Raw genomic sequence first — 15378 nt, 5'->3', positions numbered from 1 at the left:
CTGTTAAATATATAAAAAAAAGTGTTTTCAATTTATAAGGGGGGGCGGGTCGCACTCAGAGGTTTGCTATGTGAAAGGGTCACCAGGACAAAAGTTTGAGAACCACTGAATTAACCCCTCTGAAGCCTCAGGGAATGCAGGGGAGAGGGGTCTCCCTTGGTAGGGTTGGGAAGGATATTGCTCTTCTCATGTGATCCCTCCCCCCAGTGGCTAATTTTAAATGAAGCTACCCTCCCCTGACATGAATCTCCCTATGGCACTGAAATTACATATAGACTATAATTTGGCATTTGAGAAGTGAAAGGGATGGTTGCCCTAATGGAAAAGCTAACAGCTTGGCTCTTCTGCAAGCCTCAAACTGCTGAATGAGCTTTAGGGTGGGGAAGGCTGTGCCTCCCAAACAGCCTGGCCCTACCCCCTATCCAACCCCCACCCACTTCCTGCTCCTGACTGCCTCCCTCAGAATCCCTGACCCATCCTGCTCCTTGTCCCCTCACCGTCCCCCAGAGACACTGTAACCAGGTTGGACTCACCCCTGCGGCGCCTCCTGCTGGTTGTCCTTGGGAATTAGCTCAATCCAGCGTCCGGAGCGCCCTCTGCAGGCTGGTGATCCGCCTTCCAGCTACTGGCCCCCATGTCCCTCCCAGGACCTCGGTGCCCCTTCAACTGGGTCTCCCCCTCCCAGGGGAACCCCCCACCCCACTATCCCCACTTTGCCTCAGTATTGGCTACTGCCAGTCATTGTCTAGCCCCACACCCTAGGGCAGACTGCAGTATCAGCCTACTCATCACAGGCAAAGGGGTTTGGACCTGCTGCCTTTGCCTACCCCCTGGGTTGCCCCTTGCAACCCCCAGTACCTCTTGGCCTAGAGCTAGGCTGCAACCTGGGGCTTTCTAGGCTGGAGCTCCCCAGCTCCTCAGCCTTTCCCCAGCCCTGCTCCACTCAAGAGTGTGTGTGTGTGTGTGTGTGTGCGCGCACACACACGCACGCACACACACACACACACAGACTGTTTTTCTTCTGGCTCCCCTGGCCTTCTTATAAGGCCCTGTTGCTCAGTTTGGGGCGTGGCCCCAGCTGCAGCCACTTCCCCCAATCAGCCCAGCCTAAAGCCCCTTCCCAGGGCTGTTTTAAAACCCCAAAGGGCAGGAGCGGGTAGCCATCCCACTACAGACCCCCACCCACCACCCTGGGACCCCACCCCTGCTCCCTGTCTGCCCCAACCCCTATCCACTCCCCCCCGGAACACCCACAATCCAACCCCCCCATTCCCTGCCCCCTCCCTATGCCCTGACTGTCCCCGGGACTCCCTGCCCCTTACCCAACCCCCGCAGCCCCAGCTTCTTACCCCTGGCTCCCTCCTCACCTGGAGCATCAGCGCGTCGCGGAACAGAGGCAGCGTGTCTCTGGCGGGGCCTGAGCCCCGCCCCACTCAGAGCCGCGTGGGGAGGGGGCGGGGCTGTGAGCTCCATGCCGAGCGGAGGGAGCTGAGCTCAGCCCGGAGCTCCCAGCCCCGCCCCCTCCCCATGCGGCTCTGAGCAGGGCAGGGCTCAGGGGCCCCCCCCGGAGACATGCTGCGGCGCTGATTTGAGGATGGCGCTTGATGCGCTGAGGCTCCAGGAGAGGGGCGGAGGCGGGAGCCTCAGCTGTTCTCTTGGGGGCCCCTGCGGAGCCTGGGGCCCGGGGCAAATTGCCCCCTTTGCCCCCCCCTCTGGGCGGCCCTGGTTCCCTCACACACACACACACACACACACACAAACACACAAATCCATTTCCTACCACAGTTTTATCACAAAAATATTAGCTAATATAGATCAAGTTTTTGTTACAAAATTTTGCTTTACTACAGAATTGGTATATGCAGTGATTGCTGTGTTTCTTAATGCAATTTATGTGTTTCTTTATGTAGTATTTACTGGCATGTTAAGAAAAAATGAGCTCCTTCAGTTGAGTTCCATTTGCCTAATAGAGAAAAATGTTCATCTTAATTAGGAAAATCTTCATAAAGAAACATAAATGCAGCTATTAATGGGCTACAGGGAATAAATCTAGCATATTCAGAAACAAATGGTGCCTTATCAGTTCATGGTGGAGTAAATACAGAGAGCATAAAACTCCTAAACAGTTGTTACCAGGCCCGTGATTGACCTCAACCAGTGATATGGGTTGAGATTTAAGTGTTTTAGAATAAACAATCCATTTATTTCATTAAGCTTTCATGCTTTATAACCTTGCTTTTTTCAGGTAATAAATGAGTCTTAACTGACAATGAAACTATTAGTCACTGTATGAATTAAGATGGACAAAGACATTAATCTTTTTTGAAGAAATTCCTTTATAAAACAAAAGGATGGAGGTGCCAATGAGTGGTTCAGGACAGGCCCAGAGACATGTACCTGGAACACTGGCACTGTAGTAAGGTACATGGTTAGAGGCTTGATTCTATGTTCACTGAAGTCAATGGCAAAGTTCCCATTGGCTATGATACAGGCTCAGGGCCTAGGTCTGGAGGATATGAATATATTTGAACAAAAGCCACAAAAACTCCCTCTCCCCCTCAAAAAAATGTTTACTCAAACATTTATATATTTTCTATTTAGCTATGAACTGTAGGCATTTCCCATTATCTAATAATACATCTATCTGGTTCTGTAAAAAAATAACATTCTCTTAAAACAATCCCCTTACGTTCAAAACAGCTTAGTTTTTCACCTTCCTTACAGTTTTCGTTATGAAGAGATGCACACAGAACACAAAAATAACTTTTTTAATCCATCTAGAATATTACTTCATACACATAGGTCACGAGTTATTGTTTGTACTCCCTGAGTCGCAGGTTCCAGCTCTTAGAACCAGGTTTCCAGTACCAATATTCACAACTTCACATAGAAGAATGGCTTTCTGAATATTCTGTAACTCTGGCCTAACATTTGTTATTTCCACAAGTATTCCTGCCAGTAAATTAGTATATCTGTAGAAAGCAAATACAGTAACTCCTCACTTAACGTTGTAGTTATGTTCCTGAAAAATATGACTTTAAGCGAAACGATGTTAAGCAAATCCAATTTCCCCATAAGAATTAACATAAATAGGTGGGGTTAGGTTCCAGAGAAATTCTTTTCACCCCACAAAAGACTATATATATAGTATACACACACACACAAAGTTTTAAACAAACAATTTAATACTGTACACAGTGATGATGATTGTGGAGATTGGTTGAGGTGGTGAAGTCAGAGGGTGGAAGAGGGTGGGATATTTCCCAGGGAATGTCTTATTGCTAAATGATGAACTAGCTTTTCGCTGAGCCCTCAAGGGTTAACTCATTGTTGTTAACATAGCCGCACACTCTACAAGGCAGCACAAATGGAGGGAGGGGAGACAGCATAGCAGACAGAGACACACACCCTGTGTGTGAGAGAAAGAGATGCGCATTGCCCCTTTTAAGTAGGCTGACCCCACTCTAAGTACACTGCCTTGTTAATTAATCAGCAAGTTGAGACAGCAGCTGCTCCCAGGAAGTTCCCTCAGTCCTGAGCCATGTCGTGTCATCCCACCCCCAATGGAGATGGGGTAAGTGAGGTGCAGGAGCAGAGGGGAGGGGCACACCCTGACATTAGCCTCCCTCTCCTCCCCTGCCCCCACCCCGCAGAACAAGTAGGAGGATCCCGGGAGCAGTTCCAAGGCAGAGGGCAGGAGCAGCACATGGCAGTAGGGGGAGGGACAGCTGAACTGCTGGCAATTTGATAGCCTGCTGGGCGGCTGCCGCACAGAGAACTTAGGGAAGCGGGGATCTGATAGGGGGGAGCTGATAGGGGGGCTGCCGGTCCACCCTGGTTCCAAGCCCCCAGCAGCTAGCTGCAACGGGCTGCTCTTCCTGCAAGCAGTGGACAAAGCAGGCAGCTGCCAAACAACGTTATAAGGGAGCATTGCACAACTTTAAACGAGCATGTCCTCTAATTGAGCTAATGAAACAACGTTAACCAGGACAACTTTAAGTGAGGAGTTACTATACAAAAAGGGGCACAAACATGCTCCAAGCAATTCAGTATTTGATTCAAACCAACATCCATGGAAATTGTTTAAAGCACTATTTGCCCACTACTAGCTTAATTACTTTGGTGAGACTGTCATATGAAGTAAACAATATAAGTGGCAGCAACATGATGTACTTTTATTGCTTAATTACAGTGATATCCTCTCTAGTCTAAGGCTTTGTATAGATTAATTAGACCCATGGAGAACCACATATTAGTTGAGGTGAGCTGTGATGACTGCAGTTATCTAACAGTGTCAATCTGAACTAGGGTGTGTGCTGGTGACCAGATGTCCCGATTTTATTTACTTGTTTGTCCCGCGTCCCGACCAATGACGCGAATTGTCCCAATATTTTGTACTCCGGCGCACAGGCGGAGGGGGCTCGTGCCCCCAACTCAGCCCCGGCCTGACTCCGCCCCCTCCCCGTCCCATTGGATCCCTCCCCAAATCCCCACCCTGGCCCCGCCTCTTCCCCAAGCGTGCTGCATTCCTCCTCCTCCCCCCTCCCTCCCAGGCTTGCGTGATTCAGCTATATGGCGGCGCAAGCGTTGGGAGGGAGGGGGGGAGAAGCAGGATGCAGCAGCCCGCTCAGGGGAGGCGGAGGTGAGCTGATGTGGTGGGGAGCTGCTGGTGGGTGCTCAGCCCCCACCAATTTTTCCTATGCTCCTGCGGCTCTTTTTTTTTTTTTTTCCCCTGCCGGCAACTGCCCCTCTCCCCCTGTGTCCCAATATTTCACATCTCTCATCTGGTCACCCTAATCTGAACAGTAAATGAATATCATTTGTGAGAGCTAAATGACAGCGTTATAATAAACGGCTCATATATTGCCAAGGTAATAAATAATTAACGAGTAACTGCACAAAATAGCAGGTTGAACACCCCACCCAAATTCTGAATCTTGACTGAGAAGTAAGTGAGCAGAATGATCCATCTCTCTGCCTCAAATGATAAAACAGCTTTCTCACAACCTAATATGCAGCACCATCTGGCACAAACACAGAGGAGGCTGAGAACTTCTGGAAGTGAAGCACAAAAGCCATTTAGCTGCTTTAGGAGTTGTCCAAGATATTAAAAAAAACCTAACCAAAAAAAAAACCCCAACCAACCAAGCAAACAAAAAACAACCTTTCAAACTAAGAAACAGATGGGTGTTTTTTGCGGGGTGGGAGTTGTTTTATTTGTACTCCCTGGTTGAAAACATGGACCACTGAATCTTTTTTAGGGACACTTGCATAGCTAAGCATGCTAATAAAGTGTCATTGAACTGAATTGTTTGGGTATGGGTATAATAAGAGAGTTCAGATGGTGTGTATGGGAAGTCAGTCACATACAAAACAGGCCAGGTTTTAGAGTCCTCTAATTTTGTGTCTTTTAATGAAATTTCAGGCCACTGGAATGCATTTTCTATCTGAGATCATGGAGCTTTTTATGTTGTTACATGTATAAGTCATGAATAAAACCACCAGGTTAAGCTGTGCTTAGTTTAGGTTTCTCTTTTAAAAAATTTCATACCAGTAGTAACCAATATCACCACTGGTGTGCATCATTGATTGTGCAGCAGCTCCATTTGATGGTCCCATGGCTTTATGTATAATTGAACGGGAACACTATAGCAGCATTGCTGGCCCCAGTAACAGATTGCGGAACTCTTCTTGCTGAAGGCACTATACAATATGCACCACACTGAGTGTTAATCTGAGCTGTTTGCAGTATAGATAGAAACGGAGTTCACATTAGACTGGGTTAGGTGATATTAGCAAACTCAGGATTCATTATATTATTGCTTTCTGAAAGTGACTTTTAATGCAGACTGTTTTCTAAATGATCCTTAAAAGACACTCCCTTCCTCCTCATCACCTTCACCTAGGGCAATAACATCTGGTAACATTGATCTATTGCTGCTAGATTTCATTAATTGTACCCATCCCTGAGGATGGTGCAGCTTTGGCGGCAGCTAATTAAAACCTATTTAAAGCTGCCCAGTGCACTTTATCAGACCAGAATTGGCTCTGTTGCTTTAATGGAGACTACAGTTTTCTCTATTATTACCAATTAAGTGAAGTTTATAAGGTTTCCCCTTACATTTCTAAAGTACAGGGAAAGTTATAACTGCCTTTATAACTACCCACCTGGATTCAAATAAATATAATGATATAAAATTTAGTTATTAGCTGGCATTTCTTCAAATTCTCCTTTCATCTGACTCTATGTACATCATATAGGAAAGTGCAGTAAAGTATTGAGAGAAACTTGGATTTACAGCACTACTGAGGGCAGTGCCACTACAATGCATTAATGCAAAACTGTGAATGTCTGCCAATGTATATTATTTATGAACAACAATTATTCAAAGTGAATGAGGTCTCACATCACACTGAATGACCAAGCCTCTGCCTCAATTCACAATAGAGTGTGTCAAGACCAATCCCCAGAACCAGGAAGGCTGTTTTAAGAAGATATGCTCCCTCTGTAGAACAAAAATCACTTCATTTTGAAATTAGGAAGGTCGTTTTCTATTAATCCATAATGGGGTCTGGCCCTGTTTCTTTCATTGACCAGTAATGACTGAATTGTAAACTGACAAATTATGGGCTTGATCCCATGCCTATTGAAATCAATGGCAAAGCTCCCATTGACTTCTGTGTGCTGCCAGAGCAGAGTCTATTTGTCTATAGGTGGATATACCATAGGCCTGTTTGCTACTTTTCATAACTCTGAATATAGAATATGAGCACCATTATGGTGAGAATATTTAAAGTCCCATTAATTTCCTAAAGAGACGTTACATCAACATGTAGAAACAGAAAGCTCATTAAAAGCTTGACAAACTAGAAATCTGTTGTAATCTTACTATGCACTGGGAATGTACACTATATGTAAGGGCAGTATTTTAGGATTAAACCCAAAATAAATCCAGTTACAACTCACTGTATATTTTTAAAGTTGAGCAGAACTTGGTTTCCCTCCAATTTTCTTGTTTGGAACCAGGTAAAAACAGAGCACTGTTCAAACTAATATTGGAAGCAAGCACTGATGTTTCTCCTAGGAACTGAAGGAATATTTGGCTGAGGTACCTGAAAGAGTCTGTATCAACATCATAATAGTCTGGCATGATACATGAAGCCATTTTTTCTCATCCAGGGAGCTCTGTTGCTCTTCGCTGCTTCAATAAGCAGGATAGATCCCAAGTAGACTTCATTATCATACCCAGACCCCTGAATGAAGCAGCACAACAACACATGTACTGAGGATTTAACTGATGATGCATGTCAGTAGTTCCCAAATGTGGGCCACAGACCACCAGTGACAGGTTTCAGAGTAGCAGCCGTGTTAGTCTGTATCCGCAAAAAAAAACCAGGAGTACTTGTGGCACCTTAAAGACTAACAAATTTATTTGAGCATGAGTCTTTAAGGTGCCACAAGACCACCAGTGGTTTGTGGAGTGTTGTCTTGGGGTACAAGGAGTCCCAGCTGGTGACATGATGCTTGCTTTCCTTGTTTTCCCCCAGGCAAATCACATTAAATGAAGCTAACGATACATTTAATAGTTTTACTTGGAAAAGTAATAACAGGAAACAATTTTGGTGACACAGGGATGTTATTTGATTGCTAATGTGTGCGCGTTTGGGGGGTGGGGGAGAGTGCAGGGTGAAGGACTAAAGATGCCTTTCTCCCAGCACACACTTCCATGGATGGTATGGGGATAGATCCTGGTAGATCCTCCAGCCCCAATCTTACCTCGGCCCTCTCTAGCCCCAGCCCCACATGCTGCTGTACAGATGGCCTCTGTAGAGCTCACTCTGTACTGTACAGGAGGAATACACTGACCTTCCATCATGCATATAGCACCCTCTTGGAGCAGCATAACCACACACCTGGTTCTCCACAAGCCAGGGGTATATCACTTTGGTATAATTTTACTAGAAACACTAGCCATTTGGTGATATGCCTGATCATCTATTTTAACTGAAACAGAATTATTTGGATTTGAGGTAAAGCTACAGGGTATCTTGACAAGAGAGGTAAATATAAGACCCCTTCCCCCCTTTGTCCTGAGGTTGTACGTGTAGGAATGATGTTGTGTAGGCCTCCCCTCTTTGAATAACATGTCAAGTTAATCAATATTAAATTGAGCTGAAAACAACACACAGCTCTGAAAAGGCTTTAGGAAGGTATCCAATATTTTTTGGGATCCAGGCCAACAAAAATTGAAAGAACAGAAGGTAGCGTAGGTGGGATAAATGGGGCCTGTCTGCTGCCTCATCAAGCGCTCGTAACAGTCAAAAACATATAAGAATCCATTAAAAACATATCTGGGGGCTCACTGAATAGTTGGCATGCAAGATGGCCTTTTCTTGCCTATCTTTTGTCATTAACATCAGAGTAACTTTTCACAGGCAGGACTTACCGATCTTTTCCGGTCTCCTCCTTAAATACCCCATCACAGTAATTCATGCGCTTTTCTGTTGTAACATAGATTTTGGCATCGGGGTAGCTGTCAACAGCTTTCTTCAGCATGTTGTACACAATGCCATTGCCATCTTTCCTCATGTTTCGAAAAGGCCCCCAGATGACATATACCGTGCTATTGGTTTCCTTGAAAAAGTACTCGGGATTCTTGAGCAATAGGGGGACACTGGTGTGTGAGACCACTCGTATGGTCGTCTTCTTCCCAACATCCACCTCATAACCCTTGGTAGGAGCATTGTTCATTCTCCATATACAGGAGGACTGGTCAATTTCAATTCCCACTTTCTGACCAGCCATCTGACCCGAGTTCGAAACAATGGCACAGACATCACAGTCTAGCTGGAGAGGCTGAAAGAGAGAGAACAAAACAGATGACAGTCCTTACACATTGAGATTGAAAATTTAGTTAAAAGAAGCAAATAGTCAACAAACTGGGAGCAAGATTCTCTCAAAGCACATCAATCCTGTGTAGAGGAGCGGGCGGTAAAGTCTATTGCTACTAAGCCCTGAGTGAGATCCTTTTCTACTAAACGAATCAGCTCACACTAATCTTCTGCTTCTGTTCTCCTCATTTCAAAGTCAACTGGAAAGTAATAATTTTCCTTCCACTATATATTTTTTCCTTTCAATTAAAAGAATTTGAAATAAGAAACATGTAAATAACAGTTAGATGGATGTTTTGTTCCCTTGTAAGAGATTGTTGTCAGTAGCAGATTTAAAAACAGAAAAAAGAATGAAGGAAATGTAGCTATGCACGGATTGCATATTTCACCTATAGGCCTGGATGAATGGATATTTAATCTGGGATAAAAGTCAGCTCTGAAGTGGTTCTCCAGCAGGCATTCTACTGTAGCTTGAGCCTATGAACATATGGGAAAACGTGCCTGTACCATTATAAAACAGCTCCGTATGTCTGAAGCACATTATTATATGTATACAGGTTCTCTTCAGAGGACACTTATGTCCCATGGAAAAGCCAATGAGACACAAATGGACTGGGGACCTGTGAGCTAGAGGGTTCATCTATGCCTATTGAAGTCAATGGCAAAATTTCCATTGAATTCAATAGTGCAGGTTCAGATCCCAAACCAAGAACACCTGAGTCCTTCTAATCTGGCTCTGACAGACTCTCTTTGTGGACCTGAGCACATTCTCTGACTCTGCTTCTCTGCATGAAATGGGAATAGCAGTACGTTTCTACCTCACAGGGGTATTAGCCTGTTTCACATACTGTTTGCCTGACTCATGTGAGACAACCCCCCGATGCCCAAGAAGAGTAGAATTGAGCCCTAAGTATTTATAAACAGCTAGAAGACGAAAAGCACTATATGTAATTCAAGTGTGTTACATGTGAATTTAGAATTCTAAATCCACCTGAAAGCAGACCAGTCCTAGAAGAATCGGCCAGGTCTACATATGCTTAGTGGACCTGGGCTGATGTTGGTCCCCCATCCATCCCATAGCCCCGGTAATGGATCCTCTCCAACTTTACCTTTGATCAGTGACCTGATCTCTTCTTTTCCTCTCTTCCTTCTTACACCAGTGAGTGTTGAGCCATCAGCCTTATGGTGTGCTACCTGCCCCTCTAAAGGATGACTAGCAGCAGAGTGGGAACCCTTCACTGCAGTGATGTGAATCCATGTCCCAGCCACATTTGACAATTGCAGACTTGGAAAGAAACCAACTAAGACAGAGGTTCTCAGACTTTTGTACTGGTGACCCCTTTCTCTCAGCAAGCCTCTGAGTGCGACTCCCCCTTATACATTAAAACACTTTTTTATATATTTAATACCATTATAAATGCTGGAGGCAAAGCGGGGTTTGGGGTGGAGGCTGACAGCTCACTCCCCCCCCCATGTAATAACCTCACAACTCCCTGAAGGGTCCAGACCCCCAGTTTGGGAACCCCTGAACTTAGACATCACAATCTGTTCTGTGACAACAAACTGTAATGCCATAGCTGTGAAAACTGTGAGGTCAGAAGCTGACAAACAGGTTAGGAGAGGTTCAAATGATAACAACAGTGCATCCTATTTGTAACAAATACGTAACTGAACAAAGTTTCTACCCACCGGGCCCCTGAAGGAATGTTAAGCACAGATGTAAAGGCTTGTGCTGGAGTGATTGGCGTGCTCTAGCTGTTTTTTAAAATGTCTTTTCCTCATTTCACCAGGAGTGAAGGATGCTTGACCGCACACAAAAGTATCAACAATATTTTTTTTTAGAGAATGCTGTATGTTTGGTAGGCTTTGGGAGCTGTCCTGAATAGCTCTCTGGCAGCATGAATGAAATCCCAGGAGATGCAGCTGAACACAACCACCTTTCTGTTTATCACTTAGTTACAGAAATCGTCCCTAAAATACTGAGAGTACATGGATGGATGAACTAAAGAAATCTATAAGCATAACCCACATACCAGCTGAAATGACTGTTGCAGTCTCAGTAGGTTAATTTATATTTTTAGGATGAAAGTTCAAACTAACAACTAACAAATGCGGAATTGCCGGACAGGAAAAGATCACTTGGCTCAAGAATCTAGCCATGTTTAAAGCTGTCTCAGCCTCATGCTATTGCTTTCTCGCTGTGTCCTTCCTTCTTCATTAAAATGTATAGCTCTCTCAAACTCATTTAAATTGTTTGATTTGATGGTCTCACTTGGAAATTTATTCCATGTTTTCTATTCACTGAGTAAAACTGTTCTGCCTCAATAAATGCCATACACTTACACTTGCAATGGTGTCCCTCAGTTTTCTAACCTTTTTGTTGTGATTCATTTATCTTCTTCCATTTTATCAAATCCTTTCATAATTCTGAATGCTTATATATTAGGTTACCTTGCAATCTGCTGTCTTTCAACAGGAAGAGGCTTAGTCTCTTTAGCCTTTCTCAGAACGAATATTTTTAAAAGATGGAATTGCCTTAGCTGTTCTAATTTGCACCTTTTCTAAAAGCAATCAGCTCCACGGAAAGCCAATGAAGACTTAACTCAGCACACCATGTGGACCTGATCCAAAGTTAATCAATGGGCATCTTTCCATCAACTTCAATAGCTTTGAACCAGACCCTCTGCGGTCTAACTACAGAATATGCATCAGTTTTCACTTACAGTATATTTTAGCCCTCTGTGGAGGTATCCCAGTAGCCTGTTGTCCTGATTTATAATTGCCACCTTTTAGAATGATGGTTTCAACAATTCTTGTACAGTTGCTTTATAACTCTTTTTCCTGTTCAATATGCTGTATTACCATTCCGGGGTATTCCTAACCCTCCAAGTGCTATATGAGACCGATCCTCTTTCCAGTAAACTCAATGGCAAAACTCCAGGGTATCATATGCACAAAGAGAAGAAAGAAGCAGGGACAGGATTTCTAGTAACAGGTGCATAAATATGGGGCGAGAGGGTGTGGGGAGATGGAGATGAGAGAATTACAAAAACCTACCCCATTGATGACCTTTCTGCACTTAGCAGTGACAATGTATAGGTGTCTACATCCCAAAAATACTATCATTATTAAACACTAGTTTGTCGGCAACCTTAGCACAAAAGCCAAGAACTGAACTGCATGGAGACCAAAATGTCCTCTTCACCTTTAGAGATGGTCATCCCATGTCAGGGCTGAGGCACATTGGCTTTCTCGCTGGCAGGACAGCGTGTGGAAGCCTGCACCGATACTGTATATATTCTTTAATTAAAGGACTTAAATCAAAGGTATAATCCGGCAACTTTCACAAACCCTAAATACATTTACATAATATCTAGATATTATATTACTTAAAGAAAACAAATGACCATAGACAACCATTCACCTTTTCTTCTCTCCCTCTCTCTTTAGATACTTCTATAGCTCCTAAACTCTGTTGTCTCTGTGTCTCTCTGAGCTATTATCTTCAATAATTTGCTTTGCCTCTGTGAAAATGATTCATTGTGCTGTTGCCCAGAACTATATAAAACTCCTCAGCAATGTTAGCTGGGCATGATTCTGACAAATTGTCCCATCTTTTTTGAATGATACATTGTAACAGTTGTGGAGCACTTACATTTTAATCAGTAAGGAAAATGAAATGTTTGACCTTTCAATTTTCTGTGCAAGCTTACAGACAATAGAAAAGATAATTAAAACTGTGAATTAAAACTTGCAAAACAGTGTTGTTTCTCTAGCAAAGAGAAATGTCTGTGTAATAAAGGTCACTTATCAGCCAGTTCTAGTTATTAAATCTTTGTACTTAGTACTGAAGTGGCTCCACAGAATCAAAGGTCAAGTCATTAAATAATGAAACAAGGAGAATTAGAAAAAAGGTCATGAGCAATCTTAACTACAGCTGACCAGATGCAGCCAAATTTACTCATGGGTGGGACCAAATGTAGCCCTGGAGGTAAGCAGATGTAGTTCCCACTGGCATGAAGCTGAATTTGGCCCAAGAGATGCAAAAACATCCCTGACTCTGAGTGTACCACACTGCACCAAACTACCTCTCCTCGGCGCCTTACTCTGTCAGCCTCCTGATTCAATTACTAATGATGTTAAGGAAATGCAGATTTATTTTTTCCATTGTTATTTTAATAATGAGAAAGTAATTTTGTAATTTGGAGACAATACACATGTAAAATATAAAGGGACAATTATTAGCAATTCACCACCATATTAATTTACTCCCCTAATGCTGAAACAAATGAGATCTTTTCTTGTAATCATCCAATTTGAGTGAATTCTAACAAAGCCGGTTGAACAAAGCTCCAGAGATACATTCCTCATTTCAGTGCCATTTATTCCTCTACTCTTCATGGATGTCTTTAGAGTTTTAGTTTTAGAGGATACAACATGTATAATGATGCCAATAGGGAATAGATTTTGCCTTTATTCATCTTGATGTTCTTTTGAGGTCTTTCAAATGAAAGGTACAAAAGAGGCATTAACCGTCTGGCATTGTTTTTATTGCTTTTCTCTGCTTTACAAGCAAAAAATGTATTTTAATTTTTCCCATATTTCAGTAATGATTAACCAAGCTGTTTTTAATCTACTCTGAGTCACTTTCTGCAGACTTCTAACTGGGAGCAAAGAATTTCCAGGGTTCTCCTAGAGAATACTCAGCACATTTGAAGGAAAGAAAGAGAGGCAATACTCAATTTGCTTGCGTGTTCACAAACCAGAATATTCAATTTGATGCAACTCTCAGGAGCACCATATAAAAATAATAATCTATAGCTAACATCAAATAATAATAAGCAGCCCTAGATCTGATTACACTGTGGCTGTTCCCATTTTCCTCCTGCCTTTTTTTTTTTAAACTCCAGCAGTTGGTTTGGCTCCTAGCTTGACATTGCAATGCAGCAAATGTCTGTCTTCATAAAATGTAATATTAAAATTCATAAACATTTTAACATTTGGACATTATTTCAAAATAAGCCATATGTCAACATGTGTCTCAGTTTCTAAACGATATGGAACATAATGCTTCCTTCTTTATAATGCTGTTCCTGAGACACAAGTGACTAGGGTATTTTATTCAGGTGTGTCTCTGTCAATTGTATGTGCATAGTTACTCCATGTGCGAGAGGAAGTTTGTATTTGAACTGTATGAGTTGGAGGCCAGAGTACAATAGTTTCCTAATGGGAAGTCTTTCAACAAAGGGCTGAATAAAGAAGGATCACAGGGTTCTTGTTCCAGACATGGATCTAGCTGCCATAGGACTATTATTCATGGATAAAAGTTCTTTAAGGGTATGTCTACACTGCAATTAGACACCTGCAGCTGGCCCGTGTCAGCTGACTCGGGCTTGTGGGGCTCAGGCTAAGGGGCTGTTTAACTGCAGTGTAGATGTTCCGGCTCAGGCTGCAGCCCGAGGTCTGGGACCCTCCCACCTTGCAGGGTCCTAGAGCAGGGGCTCCAGCCCGAGCCTGAATGTCCTCAGCACAATTAAAAAGCCCCTGAGCCCAAGCCTGAGTCAGCTGGCAAGGGCCAACTGCAGGTGCCACATCGTCCCCTTTACTTTGGCTAGAAGAGGGCACTGGTATTTTATGGATTGTTGCTATGTTTGGTGGGCAAACCTGGCAGCATGCCTTTATTACAGCTATGCTGCCATTGCAACAGGGCAGGCAGCCTGGGGTCTTGGAACATACTTGATACTTTCCCCATGAATGCCCTTATCTTCTTCAGAATATAAGCCTTTTGTTTAAAAAATTACCATTTTTATCCTTGTGATTGTGAAGAAAAACTTCCAAATGCAAACCACAGTGTAAACAGATGCTGCAGCATCTTTCTGAGTCTGCAGACAGACCACTCCAGTTCCTCTGCAGCTGCTTGCAGCTTTCTTAACAGCAGCTGACAGGAATGTCATCAGTGTCTGCCACTGCTGTTGGGAACAGAATGGGTGGCTTTGAAACTAATAAGAATCAAATTTTACTCTGTTAGAGCTTGAGAAAGCTCTGAGCAGCAGCTGGGGTAGGCACTGGAACTAGTAACCGGGTTTTTCCCTGGTCAGTGGGATCATCTGTTTAGCTTGGTCCCCTGGTTGTTAGGTAGCTGATAAACCTTTCTAGCCCTATATCTGAGGGCAAGGCAGTGTTGGCATGACTATAGATAAGTGTGTTGGTGGATGACCAATGGAAACAAGGTATATGAGAGAGAGAGAGAGAGAGAGACTGACTTTTAGGCAAGAACTGGGAGAAAATATATAAACGAGAATGTAGAATATACAATACAATGTAGGGCTAGAAAGACAAAGGGATATGAAGAGATGGAATATAAGGGAAAGGGGGAAATAGAGGGAGCAGACACTGAAAATGAAATAGGCAAAGAAATAAATGTTCTATAGGAAAGTTAGAAAAAGTGGCATGAAGCCAGGAAAAGGCCCAACAAAAACCAGAGAG

The 15378-nt window shown here is 43.4% G+C and overlaps 1 protein-coding gene across 2 annotated transcripts in view; it reads right to left on the bottom strand.

Annotated features, from left to right (window-relative positions):
* Positions 1–15378, bottom strand: part of ST6GALNAC3 (ST6 N-acetylgalactosaminide alpha-2,6-sialyltransferase 3) — a 312788-nt gene that overhangs the window by 98551 nt on the left and 198859 nt on the right. For both annotated transcript variants that reach the window (XM_045028921.1, XM_045028920.1), the window contains exon 3: positions 8448–8857. In XM_045028921.1, coding sequence (XP_044884856.1) covers positions 8448–8857 — 410 coding nt within the window. The remainder of the gene's footprint in view (positions 1–8447; positions 8858–15378) is intronic.

This window comes from Mauremys mutica, chromosome 8, assembly GCF_020497125.1.
Source record: "Mauremys mutica isolate MM-2020 ecotype Southern chromosome 8, ASM2049712v1, whole genome shotgun sequence".
NCBI classification, from domain to species: Eukaryota; Metazoa; Chordata; order Testudines; family Geoemydidae; genus Mauremys; species Mauremys mutica.
This window is presented reverse-complemented; position numbering and strand designations above follow the sequence as displayed.